Source organism: Betta splendens, chromosome 2 (assembly GCF_900634795.4).
Source record: "Betta splendens chromosome 2, fBetSpl5.4, whole genome shotgun sequence".
Taxonomy (NCBI): Eukaryota; Metazoa; Chordata; class Actinopteri; order Anabantiformes; family Osphronemidae; genus Betta; species Betta splendens.
Window position 1 is genome coordinate 19249424 of NC_040882.2, and position 19322 is coordinate 19268745.

General features: G+C 43.6%; 3 protein-coding genes and 1 long non-coding RNA gene across 7 annotated transcripts; 3 read left to right on the top strand and 1 right to left on the bottom strand.

The window, feature by feature from the left end:
• Positions 1-1125: 1125 nt before the first annotated feature.
• LOC114866123 (uncharacterized) lies at positions 1126-6819 on the top strand. The gene is made up of 7 exons (XM_029167818.3): positions 1126-1364; positions 1998-2089; positions 2440-4173; positions 4261-4497; positions 4613-4837; positions 4978-5032; positions 5320-6819. Exons 1-7 carry the CDS (start codon positions 1193-1195, stop codon positions 6372-6374), a joined length of 3570 nt encoding a protein of 1189 aa, XP_029023651.1. The 5' UTR covers positions 1126-1192; the 3' UTR covers positions 6375-6819.
• A 398-nt stretch (positions 6820-7217) lies between these two features.
• Positions 7218-11950, bottom strand: LOC114866217 (uncharacterized). The gene is made up of 3 exons (XR_003787643.3): positions 11608-11950; positions 7543-7729; positions 7218-7354 (listed from the first exon to the last, which is right to left on the bottom strand). It is a non-coding gene; the product is annotated as an uncharacterized LOC114866217 (long non-coding RNA).
• ltb4r2a (leukotriene B4 receptor 2a) lies at positions 10541-15928 on the top strand. 4 transcript variants are annotated; one of them, XM_055503644.1, is made up of 6 exons: positions 10541-10698; positions 12762-13031; positions 13116-13313; positions 13680-13880; positions 13997-14037; positions 14216-15928. In XM_055503644.1, exons 2-6 carry the CDS (start codon positions 12771-12773, stop codon positions 14511-14513), a joined length of 999 nt encoding a protein of 332 aa, XP_055359619.1. In that variant the 5' UTR covers positions 10541-10698; positions 12762-12770; the 3' UTR covers positions 14514-15928. The 4 variants fall into 4 exon arrangements, with proteins under 4 accessions (XP_055359619.1, XP_029023709.1, XP_029023718.1 ...); XM_029167893.3 differs by adding an exon at positions 10849-10936 and having other exon boundaries at positions 10557-10698; positions 12762-13313; XM_029167876.3 differs by having other exon boundaries at positions 12762-13313.
• Positions 15929-15973: 45 nt separating this feature from the next.
• ltb4r (leukotriene B4 receptor) lies at positions 15974-18879 on the top strand. The gene is made up of 3 exons (XM_029167863.3): positions 15974-16788; positions 17097-17373; positions 17503-18879. Exons 1-3 carry the CDS (start codon positions 16103-16105, stop codon positions 17836-17838), a joined length of 1299 nt encoding a protein of 432 aa, XP_029023696.2. The 5' UTR covers positions 15974-16102; the 3' UTR covers positions 17839-18879.
• Positions 18880-19322: the final 443 nt, after the last annotated feature.

Below are 19322 nucleotides of genomic sequence, written 5' to 3' on the forward strand. Positions count from 1 at the left end.
ACAACACTTTGCCTCTTTTGTCTGATTTCTTTCTCTATGTAACAATTTGGTCCTCCAGCCACAATCAAAACTCGTGTGACCTGCACTCTGACAGTGTTTAAGGGCTCTATACAGACTTTACTCTGACATTACGCATTGTTAGATTTGTATTGCTCCTGCTTTTTGCGTTTGCTGTAGTTCCTGCTTCCTGTTTGCATATGTGCGTGTGTGAATATGAACTAATATCTGTTAACCAGATTTCAGTCCCATCTTCTGTCTGGCTCGGCTGGAGCTGCCAGCCATTCAAAGTTTTGTAAATTGAAGTTCAGACAGAATGAAGCAGTGTTTATTATGTCCGAGGAAGTAAATGTGACTTTTCCATTTGACGTTTAGATAAGAGGAAGCGCGTGTTGGAGACAACCAGTCTGAAGCATATCACAGCACGTACTGTCTGTCTAAGTTTACAATCTGTGAAATAAGAAATTCTCCTTGTTATATCATGATATTTATATATTAGGCTTCTAGGAAGTGAAGACAAAAAGGGCCAAATGAGCAAGGCTGTGAAATTAAAAGGCTGTTCTAACCCTTGGAAGGTTCCTAATATGATTCTTGATACCAAAATAGTGAGTTAGCTGAAACACAAGATGAGTTTAATAATATATATATTTAATTTTATTTAAGTACCTGGTGAACCTAAATAAATATTAACAAAGGCATGATTACTTTTTTCCTCTCGTTTAATAACTTTCCTATTTGAAAAAAAACGTTCTAAACTTTTTACTATTTAACATTAGATTTTTGACTGTCATAATCATTGTTCTTTAGTCAGATTCCGCATCTATTAAAATAGTTTCGTTTTCCCTTTCTGTTGGTGACGCATGTGGGCGTTTTTGTGTTTTTCTTATTCTGGTGTGTGTGATCTTTTTTATTTTGGGTTGTTGGTTTGCTTTTTTATTTGCTGTTTTAACCAAGAAGTCCTTATTAAATGTGCTTCAGTTTTTAGATTGCGGTACTAATGTTTGATGCAATACCACTCATTTCCAACGCCTTTTGTAAGCGTTAATAATGAGACACAACACAACGTGGCACCTCGCTCGTCTCCATGGTGACAGCTGTTGTGTCTTATTGACACTAGGGGCGCTGTCCGCGTGAACTTTTGTCAACACGCGCAGCTGTCGCGTCGCGCGTCTAATCAGTGCGACATGAGCGGACGATGGCCGATGTTTACCAGCACCGCGTCTACTTTGAGGGGCACAGTCTGGACGCAGCGCAGAGAAAGAAAATAGAGCTCTACTTCAGAAATCACCGCAGATCGGGTGGAGGAGAATGTGATCTGAGGAGCGTGGCCGGCGACGTCTACTGTGTTTACTTCAAACACCAGGAAGGTGGGTGTGCATAATACGCATAAGTTTGTTATTTATTCTTTGACATTATTTCATGTAAATGCGCAAAGGTTTGAATAGATACAGACCCTGGAAACTAGGTCCTAAACAGAGATATCCTTAAGTTTCCCTTTCCTACGAAAATGAAACTTACTGCAGCGCGCAACTTGTTAGATCCCAAGCCTTGGGAGTAGAAGGAAAATGATTTTTCCCCTTTGTATCGGCCCTCACGTTAGGCAGCCTCACCCATAAGCACCTTTAATCGCAGTTACAGTATCATGATGTTTATCTTGACCTCAGTTGAACCATATCCACCTTTTTTCATATCTTGGGATTTTATTTGTTTGTCTCATATAGACTTTACATATAAAATAAGTTCTACTAGACTTGTCAGAACATAAAAATAATAAAGAAATAAAATTAGAATGCTTAGTAAATTTCCAGTCCTTCTTCAATGACTCATTACTGTAAAGCAACTGTTATGCAATAGAAAAGGAACGCGCCAGCGTGAGAAGCAGGTATTTATGACCTGTGTTAAAATACTGTATTATCGTACACAGCATTAGAGACGGTTTGAAACATGGCATTTGAAATGACAGATAGCAGAGAACTGAGGAGATGTTGTCTTTGTTCTAGATCAACGTAACGTCCTGCAGAGAGCCAAGCATGAGATAGCAGGTTGTTCTCTGGTACTGACAACGTCTACTTCAAGTCAGGAACATCCACAGGTCGGTGTAGAATCCTCCTCTTTATAATAACAATAATATTACAGCCCCTCCTTACTCTAGAGCAGGGGTGTCCAACCATGGTCCTCGAGAGTCACAGTCCTGCTGGTTTTCCAACTCTCCCTGTCCCAGCTAATACTGATCACCAGGTGTGTTCAGTCAATCAGCAGTTGAAAAAGCTAACTGACACACCTGATGAAGGTGATCAGCAGGGACACCGGCCCTCGAGGACCCTTGCACTACACACCTTGCACTTGCAGTTGATCATAATATGCCTAATTTGAACAATCAAATTATTATTTAAGTTAAAGTGAGAAACGTTGACTCATTATTTTAATGACTTCTCAACACAGAGCCCAAAGTCTGTTCCTGCTTCAAATCCTCCATCAAGAAGTGAATCTGAACAACATCCTGATGCTTTACCCCCACTACAGTCCTGCTGCTCTCATCAAACCACAGATGGGGGCATTGTTGGGACACATTCCCAGGACATCTCAGACATTGAGGATAGAGATGTACATATAAGTGAAAGGCAAACAAGGATTTACCAGTTGGGCGAGGCCGAACTCCACCTCCTCTGGAGAGAGATTAATCACCGTGTGGGACAAGATTTTCCAGGAGTAAAAGTCTCACATGGAGAATCAGGCCAGTTAGTTTTAGAAGGGTTCATGGAAGTGATTTGTGTTATTGAAGACCTGGTTACTATAATGAAGAAGTTAGTTTTAGAGAAGAGAATCTGTGACGTGCGTCCACATCTGATGACCTTCCTAAGAAAAGCCTATGAAGGTCCAGGAGTGCTAGCAGATGTTTTAGGACTTGATGATGACATGGTGATAGAGTTACGAGACACAGAGTTATGTGTCTTCTCCCTCTCTGCTGTTAAACTGGACAGAGCAGAAAAGTCTGTGCGGCGTGAGTTCAGGGAAGTTGAGCTTGATGTCCCCAACTGCTCTGCTGTACCTGAGCTACGGGAGAAGCTGACGTCCATGACGGATGAGATGAACCAAGGACAGAGTAGGGCTCAGGCTGTGTTCGTGTCAGACACCACAGTGTGTTTACTGGGCCACAGCAAACAGGTTGAAGAGCTCAGTGAAACTGTCACGCGTTTTGTTTTGGATGAGTCCAACATGCAAAAGACAGTTTGTGTCCCTTTTCCACTTTCAGCACAAGAATTGCCAGCATTGCTCCAGCGGCATGGTTTTGACTACTCAGGAATCACTATCCGTCCTTTGGCCTCTTCCTCTGAGCCAATGGTGATGCTGGATGGTCCATCTAAGAAAGTGTCTGAAGTCAAGTACAAGCTAGACATGTTTCTCAAGTCTCTTGTTGAAGACAGAGTCACTGCTGACCCTATGGGAAGAAGTGTCCCGAATGAAGAAAACACAGTAGTTGCCAGGTACGCCCTCTGTGATGGGCTCCAGGTGCTGGTGTGTCAGGGCGACATCACTAAACTAGAGGCTGATGCCCTGGTTAATGCTGCCAATGAGGATCTGGATCACTGTGGAGGTGTTGCTGCTGCACTGAGCAAAGCAGGTGGTCCTGAGGTGCAGAAGGAGAGCAAAGCCTTAGTGAGGCAGACTGGAAAGATACGTACAGGGGACGTAGTGGTCACCACAGGGGGAAATCTGAAGTGTAAGAAACTGCTGCATGCCGTTGGTCCTAAAAGTGGAAAAGCAGGCGGCAGAGAAAAGTTCTTACTGAAAAAAACAGTTGGGTCGGCTTTAGAAATCGCAGAAAACAGCACATTCAGATCTATAGCCTTCCCTTGTATTGGCTCAGGTGGGTCTGGCGTTCCTGTCACTGTGTGCTGTGAGGCTCTAGTCACAGCTGTCAAAGAGTTTGGTGGTCAGGGAGGTCGCAGCCTGAGCACAATCCTCCTGATTGACAACAGAGAGGAGGTGGTGAGAGCCCTGCATGACGCATGTGAAAGGATTCTCCAAGGGACCAGTGGTAGAAGCCGGATGCCGAGTGGTGTGGGGGTCCAGACTGGGGCTGCTGCCCAAAACACAGAGAGAGGAGCCACTGCTGGACCTGCGCAGGACGGTGTCCATGTAGAGGTCCTTCAGGGATCTATCGAAACTCAACAGGTGGGAAAACATATGGAAGGTTTCAAGATGTAAAAGGACTGTACATATGTGTGTAACAACCCACCTCGTCTGTTTGCGTCCTCATAGGTGGATGCCGTAGTGTCTCCGATGGTTGGCCACGATCCGCTTTCAACTCGAATCGGAAACGTTTTATTCTCAACTGTTGGACCAGAGTTAACTGCCAGGTTTAGAAAAGAAACAGCGGAAGAAACATTACCTGGCGACTCGGTTCTGGTGGAGGATTTGCCTGAACAACCATTCAACGCTGTGTTCTTCCTCAACCTTGCTGCCTGGGGTGAAGACGAAGCTGGAACAGCAGTAGAGGTGAGAGCGTGTTTTATTTTGTCTCTCTGTAGGAACTCTCTCCCAGTTTTATATGCCGTACTGTAATATGTTGATTGTTCAACCATGAAAAGCTCTGTGTTTTCATCTTCTACAGGTTCTGAGGCTGGCCATCAACAACACGCTAGCGTCCTGTGAGCAAAGAGGCTTCGCATCAGTTGCTCTTCCTCTGCTGGGTGCTGGCATTGCTCTGGGGTTTCCTGACTCTGTTGTAGCAGCGGTTCTTTCGGAGCAGATTCGTGCATTTCAGCAGAGTCGAGTCGGCGGAACACCGTTCCTTGTGCACATCATCATACATCCTGATGAAAAAAAGGCTGATGAGGTAATAATAAAGCAGTGAAGGAAGGGTCTCCTCCTTGAGGATTTACTGAGTTTACAGTTGTGAATGACTTGTGATGACTTCTGTTATAATTAAGCAGATGAGTAACATCAACTCAACCACATATTGTCTCCGTACTGTAGGTTTTCAAGTCAGTACAAGAAGCTTTTACAAAGGATGTTCACCAACCAGACCAAAGTAAGTATAGTTATTACAGTACATGTAGGCATTTTGAGTTCTTTGGCACACATTGTGGCCCTGCGATAGACTGGTACTGGTACTGGTACTGGTACTGGTCCCAGCACCCCCTACAACCCCTTTGGGAACAAGTGATAGAAGATGGATGGATGGATGGCATATATTGTTTATATATAATGTTAGGAGACCTTCTTTAACAGCTGTAATAATATAATATTGAATTAGTTGCATATTTATTCTTTCAATTTACACCATGACTCAACATAAATGTACATTTTCCTCTCAAGGGTCAACTACTAAGCGGATTGTTCTCCTGGGAAAGACTGGAACTGGGAAAAGCAGCCTGGCCAACACCATACTCGGAGAGGATTTGTTTACTGTGAACCATTCTCCCAACTCTGGAACAAATCAGTGCCAGTCAGAAACCAGAGTGGTCAATGAAAGACGCATCACTCTGATCGACACTCCCGGGCTGTTTGATACTGGGAGGTCTGAGGGGGAGGTTAGTCGTGAGATAGTGAGTTGTATCACAGAGTGCTCTCCTGGGCCTCATGCCTTTCTCATTCTGCTTAAAGTGGAGAAATTCACAGAGCAGGAGAAGGATGTCATCGCTAAAATATGTAGCTGTTTCTCCAAGGAAGCTCTAAAATATGCAGTTCTTGTCTTCACTCATGGTGAGCAGCTTGACGAAGAGATGAAGATTGAAGACTTTGTCCGGCAGAACGAGAGCCTGAGCGACCTGGTGGAGAAGTGTGGCCACCGGTGCCACGTGTTTGATAACAAGAACTGGAGGAGCAAACAGCAGCAAAGCTACAGGAGCAACGAGTTCCAGGTGGAGGAGCTGCTCAACACGATAGATAAGTTATTGGGTGATCACAGTGAAGGCTACTACACCAATGAGATGCTGCAAGAGGTGGAGGAACAAATACAAAAAGAAGAGAAGCTCATTAAGAGGTCATCAGGACACCTGTCCGCTGAGGAGATCAGAAAGGAGGCTAAAAGCAACGTGTCACAGATGTTTTGGAACAGGCTGGTGGGTACTGCAACTGGGGCGGTGATGGGAGCGTTCCTAGGCGTGGCGGAAATGGTTAGATTTTACAGAGAAGTAGTGAGAAACATTCCCTTAGTAGGGAAGGCAGTCACCGGCCTCGTAGCAGGCGAAGTAGTCACAGGGTTCGGAATTGCTGGTTTAGTAGCGGCGGGTGTGGGAGGAGCAGTGATGGGCGGTTTGACTGGATGTGCTGCAGCTCAGGAAGCTGAAACACCCATGGAGGCGATGGAGAAGTCAGCTACAGCTGTCACGGACAAGCGCAATAAGGCTTTAAATGACATGAAGAGATAACCTGCAACTAATGAAGCAAACCTTAACTGGACGCTACCTGACAAATCCTCCACCACATCTTTATTACCTTTCTCTTTGGTGCCGGGTCAGTATATGATGGGTTAATCAGAGATTAGTTTATGGACCTCAAAACCATGTGCAATAAAGTCATTTGGCTGAACATGCCTGATTCATGTAAGTCGATGACAGTGAGATAGTGATGGTTACATTATGCAGGGAAGAAACCATAGCACTCATTGTAATTTATTTGTAAGTAGTTTATATTATGAATATATTGTAGGGTGGATGCGAACTTCAGACACTAGGAAGATGGTTTGGAATAGACTGATTTATCGCATGTGATTAATCTCGTCTTGTCTAGTCTTGACTGTATGTGTATGAAATCATTAATGTTTCTATTACTGTAAAGTACTATTTTCCTAAAAATAAAACCTCTGCTTCCTCATTCTTCTGGTCTGTCCTATTCTTGCTGTGCACCTGCAGCCCCTGACCAGCAGGGGGCGCTCTACTGCAGCACATTGCCAGCACAGAGGCGTCCTCAGCAGAAACAGTAATTCCTCTGGGTAGATCATCACTATGAGATTACAAGGGTAATTTATTGTCTCTGATAACTATGGCAGCACTAACAGTGACTCAAAGGTTCATGTGATGTGTCTGTTCTGGATCCTGCCTCTTTATGAGATAGGACAGGACTTTATTAATCCCACGATGGGGAAATTCATCGGCTCCCTCTGGTCTTTTTAGTGACTCTAACCCTTTCCCAATGAAATGAGAGTCACATCTTCCTGTGAAACCGGCAGTTCCTAGAAAGGAGAGGCAACAGCATCAGTAGCTCTGCTGCTCAGTGTGTTTGGAGCTGCTCAAAGGACCAGCGTCTCGTCTGTGTGGACAGTTACCGAGCTGCACTAAGAGCTGCTGAAGAGGAGAAGGTCCAGTACAGCTGCCCTCTGTGCAGGGAGGCCTGTGAACCCAGGCCCGTTCTGTGGACGAACGACACGTAAGCTGAGGTGAAAGGTTGTACCTTACTTACTCTCACTGTTGCTCCTCATTTGTCTACACATGGCATCTAAATCTCTATTTCTATTTCTATTTGTTGTATTATATTAGTGGAAGCACTAAAAAAGTATTATTTTTGGTGATTGGTTTATAGGTTTGCTGTCCAGCTCACCTCACAGCCCACTACAGCGTTCCTGTGTTGAAGACCCACCAGCTGGTCTTGGCTTTAATTCCCCTCCAGGATAAGATGTGCACGGAGCACAACAAGCTGATGGAGATCTACTGTGAGACAGGCCAGCATCATGTGTGCTTCCTGTCCCCTGGGGATGAACATCACAGTCACAACAGGGTTTCAGCATCTGTACAGAAGGTCAACATCAAGGTAAAAACACAATCAGAATGAAGCTGACGGAGCTGAGGCAAACTGAGGATGATGTCAAAGTGTGGAAAACAGGAGATGCAGTGATGGATGCAGTGATTGATCAGAGTTCTGTCAGTAAGAATAAAATAAACAGGATGACCTGTTTCTATTTGAAATACTTTGAGGTAGATACTAAGTGGGGTAATATCTGCATACATCGGGAATGCTACACATGGATTCTATTATAATCCTTGTACTGTAATGTAGTTATAATCTAATAACCAAAGGGAAGGCGCTTTTACTGTGGCACTGGGAGGTCAAAGGTCACCATCACACACAGCGCATAACAAAACAAACTGCCTTCCAACAGGACTGTGCACAAACAGCGCTTAAAGACTGCGACAGGATCTGTGCTGAGCTCTTCCGCTCGGTGCAGAGACGACGTGGGGAAGTGAAGGAGCTGATTACAGTCAGGTGGAAGCTGCAGTGGGTGAGTCCAAGGCGAAGCAGCTCCAGCTGGAAGAGGACATCACCAAGCGGAGGGAGAGACATGCTGAGCTCTCACAGGTGGACGAGCACATCTGCCTAATACAGCTGACAGGCAATTGGTTCTTTTTTGTATTAACACTTTGAATGCTCACATTTTAAATATGTCTCCATCTCCTGTCCAACAGCTGCATTGCAAGAAGTAACAACAGACGCAGTTAAACCCTGGTGTGATCTCTTCTCAGCCTTTCTCTCTGCTCCCGGTGACTTTCACAGTTTAATGGTCCACTGAGGTCCTTCACAGATGTGACTGAGTGTGTGTCTGAGCTGAGGGATGAGGTACAAACTCCTGGAGGATTTCTGCTGCAGGTGGAAGGAAATCAGCAGACACCTCCTATGTCTTGAACCATATGTCTTTATGCGGATGATAACGTTTATTTTTTTATTTATATAGTTTCATTCACTTCTTATGCTCTCCGGCACCAAACACTAGAGAGAAATTTTTATGCTGTTTTTATGCTGACCTTCACACAGACGTCTACCTGGAGTTTATTATTAACTCATCGTCTCCTGTCAGACTGCTGTCTGTGCACCATGTGACCACAAATGACCTTCACTCAGCCCCTTCGCTGCTCAGCCAGACAGACTCACCAAGTTTCCACAGGTGCTGTGCAGAGAGGTTCTGTCTGACTTTTGCTACTGGGAGGTGGAGGTGGAGTTGACTCACGCTTTGCAAAACAACGACAAGTCGCGGAGTTTAGAATGCACGGCTAGTGGCTACTCGATCCATCACAATAACAGCAACCACGGTGACCAGGCCCAGATCCAATAAGAGCAGAGTGTTTCTGGTATTCTGTTTTTTTTATAACGTCTCTGAGCAAATAGTTGTGCTCCAGTTGTGTGTGTCACCAACTGTATCACTGTATTAACTGTATCACCAACTGATTTTAGGGCTGAGGTTAGAATTGAGGTTTGGTTCAGAGTAAAGCAAAGGTTAAAAGTCTGCCTTTATTTGTGATGGTTAGGGTACGGGGCTAAGGAAGGCATTATGTCAATGGTGGGGCCCCACTATTATAGCACCACAAGACTGTGTGTGTGTGTGTGTGTGTGTGTGTGTGTGTGTGTGTGTGTGTGTGTGTGTGTGTGTGTGTGTGTGTGAAAATGATCTTCCTTGTCTTCCAGTTTTCTTCACGTCCCCTCAGGTCTTTGTGATATTTATACTGTACGAGCCTCATTATAAATAAACCCAAGAGGTTTCTAGTTAAATAAACTGAAACCAGAGTTGTTTGGGCAGATTTCAATCTCTGGAATGTTCCAGGAAGCTGGGCCGTTATTACGGTCATAGCAATAAGAGCTTAACTTTTAACTACAGATAAATGTAATTGATTAGTCGAAAATGTCATTTCCCTCCACTTTTAGAAGTTTGCTTCATTACTGTAACATTACTGGGCCTTACATTTTTTTGTACGTGAGGACTTTCTTCAAAATTCAAGAGGCCGCCAGACAAATATATCAACATTGGTCAATGTACCTACAATATTTAATGGATGACTCAGTCTAACAACTGCTCTGCGATAACCAGAAAGATGCATGACGCGTGATGACACGTTCCTGCCCTGCAGACGTCTCAACAGCAGCTCACACTAGACTGCAAACGACTTACGTAGCAGGAAAAGTGAACACAACTTTTCCATTTTCCAAAGAGAGGCTTTATGTCACAGTTTCTTTCTCACGTCTTCAGATGTTTTTATTTGCTCAGATTTGACCAGAGGTAGTTGCAGTTAGTATGTACAGTAGCAGTAGCCCAGTAGCACCGTTGACAGAGCTCATAATCATCTGTGAGAACTGGGGCTGTGACTAAAGGGCATATTCAAGAATCACATCTACTGTATATGAGCTCTCGTTGGGGTGTGTAGCCATGAACCGCGAACCTTTCGTCCTTCGGTAACTTTTGAGTATTTTTCAGTTTGCAGGAGAAGCTGCAGCTGCATGTGATGTCATCTAAAATGCTTTAAGGCAACTAAATGTTAATGTTAAAAAATTGGATGCGATGACTAATGACCTCCAGTACCAGAAATACATTATGGATAATTAGCTGTCTAGCATACACTATATTTGGTTTGAGGCTAATTTATGCTAATAATATATATGCTATATTATTAGCATAAATTCTTTTGCAGCCTGCACTGATTCCTGATCAGACTTCACTTTGAGGAAACAAATCCTTAATTAACTTCTTTGCCTGACACACAGCCAGGGGCAGACACAAGGCCGGGTAATGGAGACACACCTTCTCCTTTCACCGCAAATGCATGTTACAGCACGCGTGACAGGAGAAGAGCAGTGAGAGAGAGCATATGGGTGGGGAAACGTGGGGAGGAAAGCGTGGCAATAGAAGAATTCGAAGGAAGATAAAGCATGTATTTATTTGTTCAGCTCTATTTCCTCTGATGAAGCCACGTTGGATCTGATTTACAGTAGGTGAGTGGCTCATTCCTCATTCATTTCATTTCATTAATGTGTTTTTACTTGTCAGTCAGGTTTCAATCAAAGAGCAAATGCTGAAGCAGAAGCTGTGAAGTTGAGTTTCCACTTCTTCATTTATTTTTGTGCATTTGTCTGTAATTTTAGTTTAATGCAAGCTTTATGCATCTTGCGACATTACCTCTATTCATCGTAGACTGAGGTGCACTCCTTGGACACAGGCGTGTTTTCTCAGGTATGTGTGTGAGTCACACAGTAAACACACACCTTTGGAGTCAGTTTTAAACTCTGTCTTTTGTCATTGAACATGAAGCTCTGTTTCTACAAATGATACCAAAAGCCCAGGAGAAAGAGTCTGCTTAGTGAGAAACACGCTTTAGTGAATGCTGCCATGCACAAGCAGAGCGGAGGGGGAACCAGCTGAGTGTGACAACCACTGTCTGGCTGGTGGTGTACAGTGGTATACGCAGTAACAGCTATATCGTGTGTTATTGTGTTATTCTGCACATTATGACACGGTTTTAGCAGCTTTTGCTTTGATGCCAGTCAGTGTGGTTTGACATTCTGTGAGCACACACCAATGTGTCTGTGTCTTCGCTCTAAAACCACAAAAGACTACTATAGTCATACCTAATGTTAAACGTCTGAATCATCTGTATTTTAAAAAAAATCTAGATCATAAGTATCCTAGAAAAAACAGTAGTTTTAATCTAAACTTGTAAAAGTAAATTGGGGCCAGTGATCATTGTGTTAACTTAACTTACAGACAAGAAATGGAAAACACAAAAACAAATTGATAATTTACGTAGATTCATGCCTTTTATAACATACTGTACTGTAGAAACGCTGTTTCATGTCTAAATGCTCACACATGCACAAATGAATGTAATATGTGCTTTCACTTACCGCAGGGATTCATTTTGGAATGGCTAATCCAGAATTACACCTCAATCTGCTGACAGATATCAAACAGGTTCAGGGAGCAGATGTGGGTGTATGTTGGTTCAGAAAAGCAGTTGCCAGTTGCACCAATGATAAAATGTGATGAACTAGTTATGACATGTCACCTTAATCCCATAACATTCTAATAATAAGAGCACATATTACCACACCTATTCCTGTTGGAGTCAGTCAACTGGGAACAGAAGCATTAAATGGTGGATGAAGTGTAATTTGTAGTGTAGTTGTCGCATGTCAGTGTGTTTGAGCTTTAAAGCTGGATTCACGTTTGCTGTGCGTGGAGTCAAGAGAAAAAGAAGAGTTTCACTGAATGTTTATTCAGTTAACTGTTCAGTGAGTCTGCACCAAGCATGGCGTGACAGACAATCTGATGAAAGCAAAGGTATGAGTCTACAAATAAAAACAGAAACCCTTTTAAAGGCAGTACATCAGCTCTACTGTGTAAATGTACTTTCATCTAAACAGAATAATACATTAGAATCCACTTCTGGAAACAGGCCTGATATCCGGAACCTTTCAGGGAATTCTGCAGACATCACATACAGTACAATATTTCCCAAACTGGGAAGAAATGTGATGCAAATATATACAATTAGTCCATGTACCTCTGGTCGTATAGTTATTATATTGGCACTTTATGTCCTGTATGTTTATGCTTTGCCCTATTAAATGTTGTTCGTAGCTCTGTATGAACAGTTTGTTATAGAAGGTCTTAAAATTGTTTGGTGAACATTTTTTTTCCCCATAAACTTGCCTGAAGCTGAAAAAAATATAAATCTAAAATCTTCCAGTGAGTTGACTGTTGCTCTCGGCTCATGTCTGGTCTCGCCGTTCGTCAACACCCGTTAAAACCTGTCACACTTGCACCATATTCCCTCTGTGCGCAGCAGACGTACACACTTGTATTTTCCAACTGAGGCCTGTCCCAGAGAAATCGTGGCGCAGGGTTTAGCGCTGAGCTGATGTCTGAAAAGGGTTCTTCGGTGTTTCAGGATCAAATTCAGTGGAATTCGTGTTCTTTTGTTTTGTCCTTCAAATAAAATAAATCTAGAAATATCCTTTCTTTTTAATATATGTTTTTCTCCTCCTTGTTTTCCCAGATAACCAAAATGCACCCACACAACAGCACCAACCTGCTGAACCGCACCTCACCTCCAAATGACAGCATCGTGAACAACCCCATCACCACCTCTATAGGGGCGCTCATCCTGAGCCTCGTCTTCATCTTGGGCTGCCCTGGAAACGCCTTCGTCATCTGGAGCATCGTGGCGCGTGCCCGGCAGCACTCCGTCACCACCCTCCTCATCCTCAACCTGGCTATTGCTGATGGCTCTTTGATGGCTCTCACTCCGTTCTTCATCATCTACATGGTAATGAAGAAGTGGATATTTGGGAACGTGATGTGTAAGATCCTCTACTACCTGTGTCTGGCCAACATGTACGCGTCCATCCAGCTCATCATGCTCATGAGCCTCTACAGACTGGTGGCGGTGCTGTGGCCCCAGCGCGTTGGCGCCATCACCAGCCAGAGGAAGGTAATGCGAGCACTGGCTGTGATGTGGGCGCTGGTGATGTTGGCCTCCATTCCCGCACTCATCTTCAGAAGCGTGGAGAACGGCGTGTGCGATTCACACCATAAGAAGGACAGTGACGTGAGTGAAGCGCAGCTCTAAATGTTTCATTAGTGTGGGCCGCGTCTGTTGCCCGATCAACACACACACAGGTCTGAGAGGTGGAGGGACGTGAAACGTGCTGAATTTCATTACAAGCATGAAGTTCAGCTTGTCATGACTGAAATCATCAAAGTTATGCCACAGTTTCTCGCACATTATTCCTCGCTTTTCAATAATCAAAAGAAAAGCCTTTATTGGATATTACAGCAATCAAAGGCTTCCTATAATGCTGAGCAGCTTTTTCCATGTCTCCTTCACCTTGTTTATGCTTTTCAAGGCAGAGACTTTGAATATTCACTTTTTTGCATGTGTTGTATCTCTTCTCACCTCATCTGCTGGACACAGGTGGTGCTTCAGTACACACTGGAACTCGTGTTGGGGTTCCTCATTCCCTACGCGGTCATCTTAGTCAGCTACATCTGTATCTTACGCCGGATCCGTCAGACCAAGTTCCGCCGCCGCATTCGTAGTGAGAAGCTCATCCTGGCCATCGTGTTGACCTTCTGCCTGTTTTGGCTGCCGTACCACATGGTCAACATAGTGCAGGTACGCCGTGGATTTCAATACACCCACTGTGGCTGCAGGTTCGTATAATAGTGTTATTAGAAGCTGGTTATTTTCACTGTTGTTTTTAACATACATTTACTGTATGTCCCCCATAGGTAATATGGGCTTCGTCTCCAAAAGGTGAATTAAAAACCCTGTAAGTAAAAGTGAAAATCTGATCATTAATCAACATTTACACACTTTACAGTCAGGAGGAAACTAATTAGTCAATAGCCAGTTATAGTTTATATCCAGAAGCAAGTATTAAAGTCTAGCTTTCACATATACATTATATTTTACTTTGTATTTGCTCTTCTTCATTTACCGCTCACCAGGCTGGGCAGAATATGGAATCGTAGCCGTGCTGTGGTCGCCTGCATAGCCTTCATCAGCAGCTGCGTCAACCCAGTGCTCTACTTCTTCGCCGGGAAGTCGTACATCCGCCGGGAAGGGCTGGCGTTCATGGCTCGTTTGTTCGACATCGCCGGCGTGGACTCCAGGAAGAGCCGGCAAAACAGCCAGAACAGTCGAGACAAAGACAAGGATGCGGACGCTGTCACGCTGAAGGACAAAGATCAGGACTCGCTCACCAACTCCAGCTTTAATGTAAAACCCATGAAGAACGGCAACTAGAGGAATCAGCGGCAGTCTGATGCTGTTACTCTGGAGGTCAGGGTTGAACCACTCAAGCTTCCACCTCTGATCACTGAACCATGACGGAGCTAGCGGATTCCTGCCAGTCAGTCCATTAAAGATAACGCTGACATGCTATGGAAAACTGTTCCTTCTCTTTGGAACACAGCTTCCTGTCTGAGTCGGTGTACAGACCGCGCATGTAAAGAAATGTGAGCTTTGTTCTTCTCTGAAATGTTTTACAGGGAAAAACCCAAGAGGGAACAATGTCATTATTATCCAGGACGCTCCCCCACCCACACAACCAGACCACAAGAAGCAGTGAAGCCTTTTTGTTTGCTTTTATTAATGTTTAGCAGATTTTGCTTTGTTGAATGTATGTGTTGCACTCAATGCTGTTTCTGTGCTACAAGAGTCATAGTTATGTCTCATATAGGTGCTGTAGTTATTTTAATTCACTTTTTATATCAAAACAATAATGAGAGAAGCTTATACGCATGTATAGGTGATTTCTTTTCACCGAGTGAAACCCAAGAAATGTAACATGTAGTGAAGCAAAAGTTCCTGGTCCATCATTCCAGCTGTTATGCAATAAGATGTGCCCTGAACCTCGCAGGCGTGAGACAGATGAACGCTTTACGTGAACAGACGAGTGATGATGTACTTAAATCTGCCAAAGTGTCTGTTGCAAGAGACGAGAGCGCGTGATAATGTATAGAGCAGGTTACAACAAGAGTCTGACTTCACTGGGACAGCCCCCTAACTCTCTCTTCCTCCTAAACAATGATGCCTTTGATTTCGTAATATTTTTCAGGGCTCTCTCTCTCGTACTTCTTCTCAACGTGCGATTTTAAAATGTTTTTTTTTTAAATGATTAAGTTAGCTTGTTTTTTGTCCATTAACGTCTGCATGAATGCCAGCAACAGGGGGCAGTGAAGGGCAGCGGGTGCAGTACCTCCATCCTCTGGTGCTGCCGGGTCATTCATGCTGAGCATGAAGTCATGATAAAGCAAGTTTTAGCTCATGAGTGTTGTTGCTCAATGGTTTTGCCCTTATCTGATCGGAATTAAATGTGTCAGAGAAGCAGAGGATACGCTGTAACACAGAGCGCTCAGGTTGTTGTGGTCACTGCGTTTCCCCTCACATGTCCGTTATTGCTCAACTCTATGTCTTGCTTCTTCCTTCAAACTCCACACGATGTTAAGTAGATCAGATTGGTCATTTTGTTGACGGGAACTCAGCTGTTGGTTTACAGAAGGAGCTCTGCGTTTGAAGGTCAGTATGAGAGTTGTAATGGTTCAGCTTGTCTTGAATGTTAAAGGTTTTCTGTTGTTTGAGAAATGTATAAGAGAAGAAACATAAATATCCGCAGTATGTTTCAGTTTTTACAAAATAAACGTGTGCATTTGTTTGTCGCCCTCTTGTTTGTGTGACAGTGCTTTTTAATGACCTACTTTTACTCTCCTTAATGAAAACAGTAACAAAGCACTTGAACCTTCAGATTAATACATTTAAACTGATCATTTGACGGTCCGGACCTAATCAATGTGTGCTATAGTACACATGTACAAAAACGTCACTTTCCTGTGATGTGGCACGTTAACCACAATTGTTGCCATGGATGCAGAAGCATCCTCTTATGCAGGAAATGTTGTGTAATGTGTTACGCTTGGGAAACAGCGAGTCTCACGCTTCATAACGCAACATATCCTGCATGGTGTATCCTGCTGCGCGCATCGGATTCTCTCCAGTTGAAACCAAACTCTCGCTCCGTCAGGTTTTTTTTCGTAATGGCATCCATCAACACCTCCACCGCGGTCGCCTCGCCTCAGCCTCCCAGCATGCCCGTGTCTGCCCAGGTTGGAATCGCCATCCTGACTCTGGCCTTCGTGCTGGGCTTCCCCGGGAACCTGTTTGTGGTTTGGTCGGTCCTGTGCCAGGTCAAGAAGCGCTCGGTGACCTGCTTGCTGGTGCTCAACCTGGCTCTGGCGGACGCCTTCGTGCTGCTCAGCGCACCCTTTTTCCTGCGGTACCTGGCCGGAGGTCGCGGCTGGGAGTTCGGCTCGGCGGCGTGCAAGCTGGTGCATTACATATCTAGTGTGAACATGTACGTGTCCATCTACCTCATATGCCTGATGAGCGTGGACCGCTGGCTGGCCGTCACTAGGCCCTTTTTGTCCCAGAGAATGAGGAACAAGCGCTCCCTGCTGGTTCTTCTACTGGGAGTCTGGGTGATGGCGTTCCTCCTGTCGCTACCAATGCCGTTCTACCGCAGGTGAGACTGCCGTTCCTCCAATACTCACACATTACTATTTTATTGGGAAGAAAAATTGTTCAAAATTGTTCAAAAGTTGAACTTGATTCTCCTGTGTGATATAGTTGGTAGAGTATTTTGAATGCTTGGAAAACACCCTAACCACTCCCGATCATGATTAACAAATGTTTGTCAGTGTTTAGTTACATAAGAAGGTAATTTGATTATTGCTTAAATGGCCACGCACACATTCTAGTAGCATTTAAAGTATGTAGTAAAGATACTAAGATTAATAAAAAATAAAAATTCTTTCTCTCGCTTTCTGACAGTAACTTGCAGAGGACCCTGCCAAACAACATCACTCTTAGGTTATGCTCGGCCTACCACTGGGGCAGTGTTGGCCACAGAGTCTTCCAGTACCTGTTTGAGACCATCATGGGCTGCCTGATTCCTTTCAGCCTCGTCAGCATTTGTTACTCCCTCGTCATCTTTCGCCTGCACAATGCACAGTTTCAGCGCAGAGAACAAGGCACGCGACTCATCCTGATGATTATCTTTGCCTTTGTGGTCTTCTGGCTGCCCTATCACATCGTCAACATCATTGAGGTGAATGGAGTCGATTTTCTGTCTATAGATGGTTGTTAATGAACAAATGTTTTCAGATTTTTGTTGTACTAATAATTTACGATATTAGTCAATGTTTTCCTGCTTCATCTTCCTCTGCCCTTCCTCCAGGTGGCCGCTCTGGTGCAGAACAGTGATTCACTGAAGAACGCGGCTGTCGTAGCCCGGCCAAACGTCACAGCCTTTGCCTACTTCAGCAGCGCCGTCAATCCCATCCTCTACGTGTTTGCCGGCAGCTCCCACATTCGTCAGGCCGGCCTCAGCTTCATGGGAAAACTGTTCGAGGCCACCAACTCGGAGAGCACCCGCAGCAGCCGCGCTGGCTCCTCCCCGGATGAGAGCTCCGCACTGCAGATGCTGTCAGCCAAACTGGGAAAGTCGTTTAAAAGCAGGGACGTGGAGAAGACCATCAATGAGGCTCTGGGCGACAGCAAACAGTTTGAGTAGTAGCCATTTTCTCTTCCTTTCGTCTAAAGAACTATTATATATGTTACTGGTAATGTATAAGGAGGAGGTATTCTATACAACACCTGCTTTCTATAGAATCCATGCCTTTCTGACTGAAAAACAAATCTTAAAGATACCTCAAAATCACTGAGCCAAATGAAGCACCACCATGTATGAAATATCAGCGTTGTTACATTCTTTGCCTAGGCATTAAATGCAGCTTCTAGCTTCCGTTAGAAAAACACAATTATTCATTTTCCCAGTGGGCATTTTATAAAATGCCTATGCAATTCTGCAGAATGATAGATTTCACACATTGCCGGTAACATTGATATGATCTTATTATATATTTTATATTTTTATAGCACTTCATTTATCATTTTTCATACATATATTATCACATATTTTGGGTACTTTGGTTTCAACATCTTGTCTTATTCAAATATTCTAATAATGTGTAGCTAGCTCGAACCCACAATCAAAAAAGTAAAGGTGATTGCTTCATTTACTAATGTGTTTCTTCAGTTCTGTATTTGTTGTACAGCTCCAGAGAAGAACGTAGGGTGCTTCTCACAGCAGAGTTGAGCCTAGCACGAACAGGACATTGCACAAAAAATCAGTTTGCCTCTTTTGTTCAATATTTCAACATTTCGTGCGGTTAAACTGTTCAAGTTCAAAGCAGGTTACAAAGTTCCTGTGCAAATCCCTGTACATATGAGAAATGGTACAATTCCACAGGAAGCATGAATCAGTTTTATAGTGAAATCACATCTACTACTGTATTGCAGTGTTGGCAGAGAGGTGGTACAAGATAGTGATCTGATGCCTTTATTACGTCTGAACAGTCATATCTCTATCCTCCTACACTGTAGCTGCTATGAAGGCTAAGTATGTTAACAGGGACTCTGGCCTACACCACTGGTTATTATTTTCTGTTTACATTATTTTTTCATTTCAATGATTTGTTTTTTACTGGATTATTACAACAAGTGTACAAGCTTATGACCTGTTCATAAAAAAATAAAATGCTGTCTAATTTCAGACCAAATGGCTTTGTTGTATAAAAAGTGTAACAAAGTAAAACTCACATAAAGGTCAGAAAAAGGTTTCCGAGTAGTAACTATAATACGTTGGCTGCTTATACAGTTATGGTGGAGTCACACATGGTTAACAAATGTCAGATTAACTTCCTTCCTGTTACCTTCAATCTTCTCTTTCTGTCTTTATTTCTCGAGACACAATTGATAATATTTTAGCTTGAAAGATTTTCACAACTGCTGACATTTGCAGATGTGAAGGTTTCTTCCTTCTTCCAAAATGACTAAAACAACTAAAAAATAAGACCTAAATAAAGAGTTTGTGAAGCAGAAGCTGGTCTGCTCAGTGGACGGGATTATTGTTCTTTTAAAGAAGAGACGGTCTTAAAGCAAAAACATAGAATGATGACAGGAAGCCGTTTGATGTGGTGTGTCAAATATCAGATA

What these genes read in the sequence shown, in the direction of transcription:
- ltb4r (XM_029167863.3), top strand. Translation starts at nt 16,103, where the DNA reads ATGTGGCACGTTAACCACAATTGTTGCCATGGATGCAGAAGCATCCTC. An exon ending in CCAATGCCGTTCTACCGCAG is followed by an intron (nt 16,789 to 17,096) that starts GTGAGACTGCCG and finishes GCTTTCTGACAG; the next exon opens with TAACTTGCAGAGGACCCTGC. An exon ending in ACATCGTCAACATCATTGAG is followed by an intron (nt 17,374 to 17,502) that starts GTGAATGGAGTC and finishes CCCTTCCTCCAG; the next exon opens with GTGGCCGCTCTGGTGCAGAA.
- ltb4r2a (XM_029167876.3), top strand. Translation starts at nt 12,771, where the DNA reads ATGCACCCACACAACAGCACCAACCTGCTGAACCGCACCTCACCTCCA. An exon ending in ACCATAAGAAGGACAGTGAC is followed by an intron (nt 13,314 to 13,679) that starts GTGAGTGAAGCG and finishes TGCTGGACACAG; the next exon opens with GTGGTGCTTCAGTACACACT. An exon ending in ACATGGTCAACATAGTGCAG is followed by an intron (nt 13,881 to 13,996) that starts GTACGCCGTGGA and finishes TGTCCCCCATAG; the next exon opens with GTAATATGGGCTTCGTCTCC.
- LOC114866123 (XM_029167818.3), top strand. Translation starts at nt 1,193, where the DNA reads ATGGCCGATGTTTACCAGCACCGCGTCTACTTTGAGGGGCACAGTCTG. An exon ending in ATGAAAAAAAGGCTGATGAG is followed by an intron (nt 4,838 to 4,977) that starts GTAATAATAAAG and finishes TCCGTACTGTAG; the next exon opens with GTTTTCAAGTCAGTACAAGA. An exon ending in TGTTCACCAACCAGACCAAA is followed by an intron (nt 5,033 to 5,319) that starts GTAAGTATAGTT and finishes TTTCCTCTCAAG; the next exon opens with GGTCAACTACTAAGCGGATT.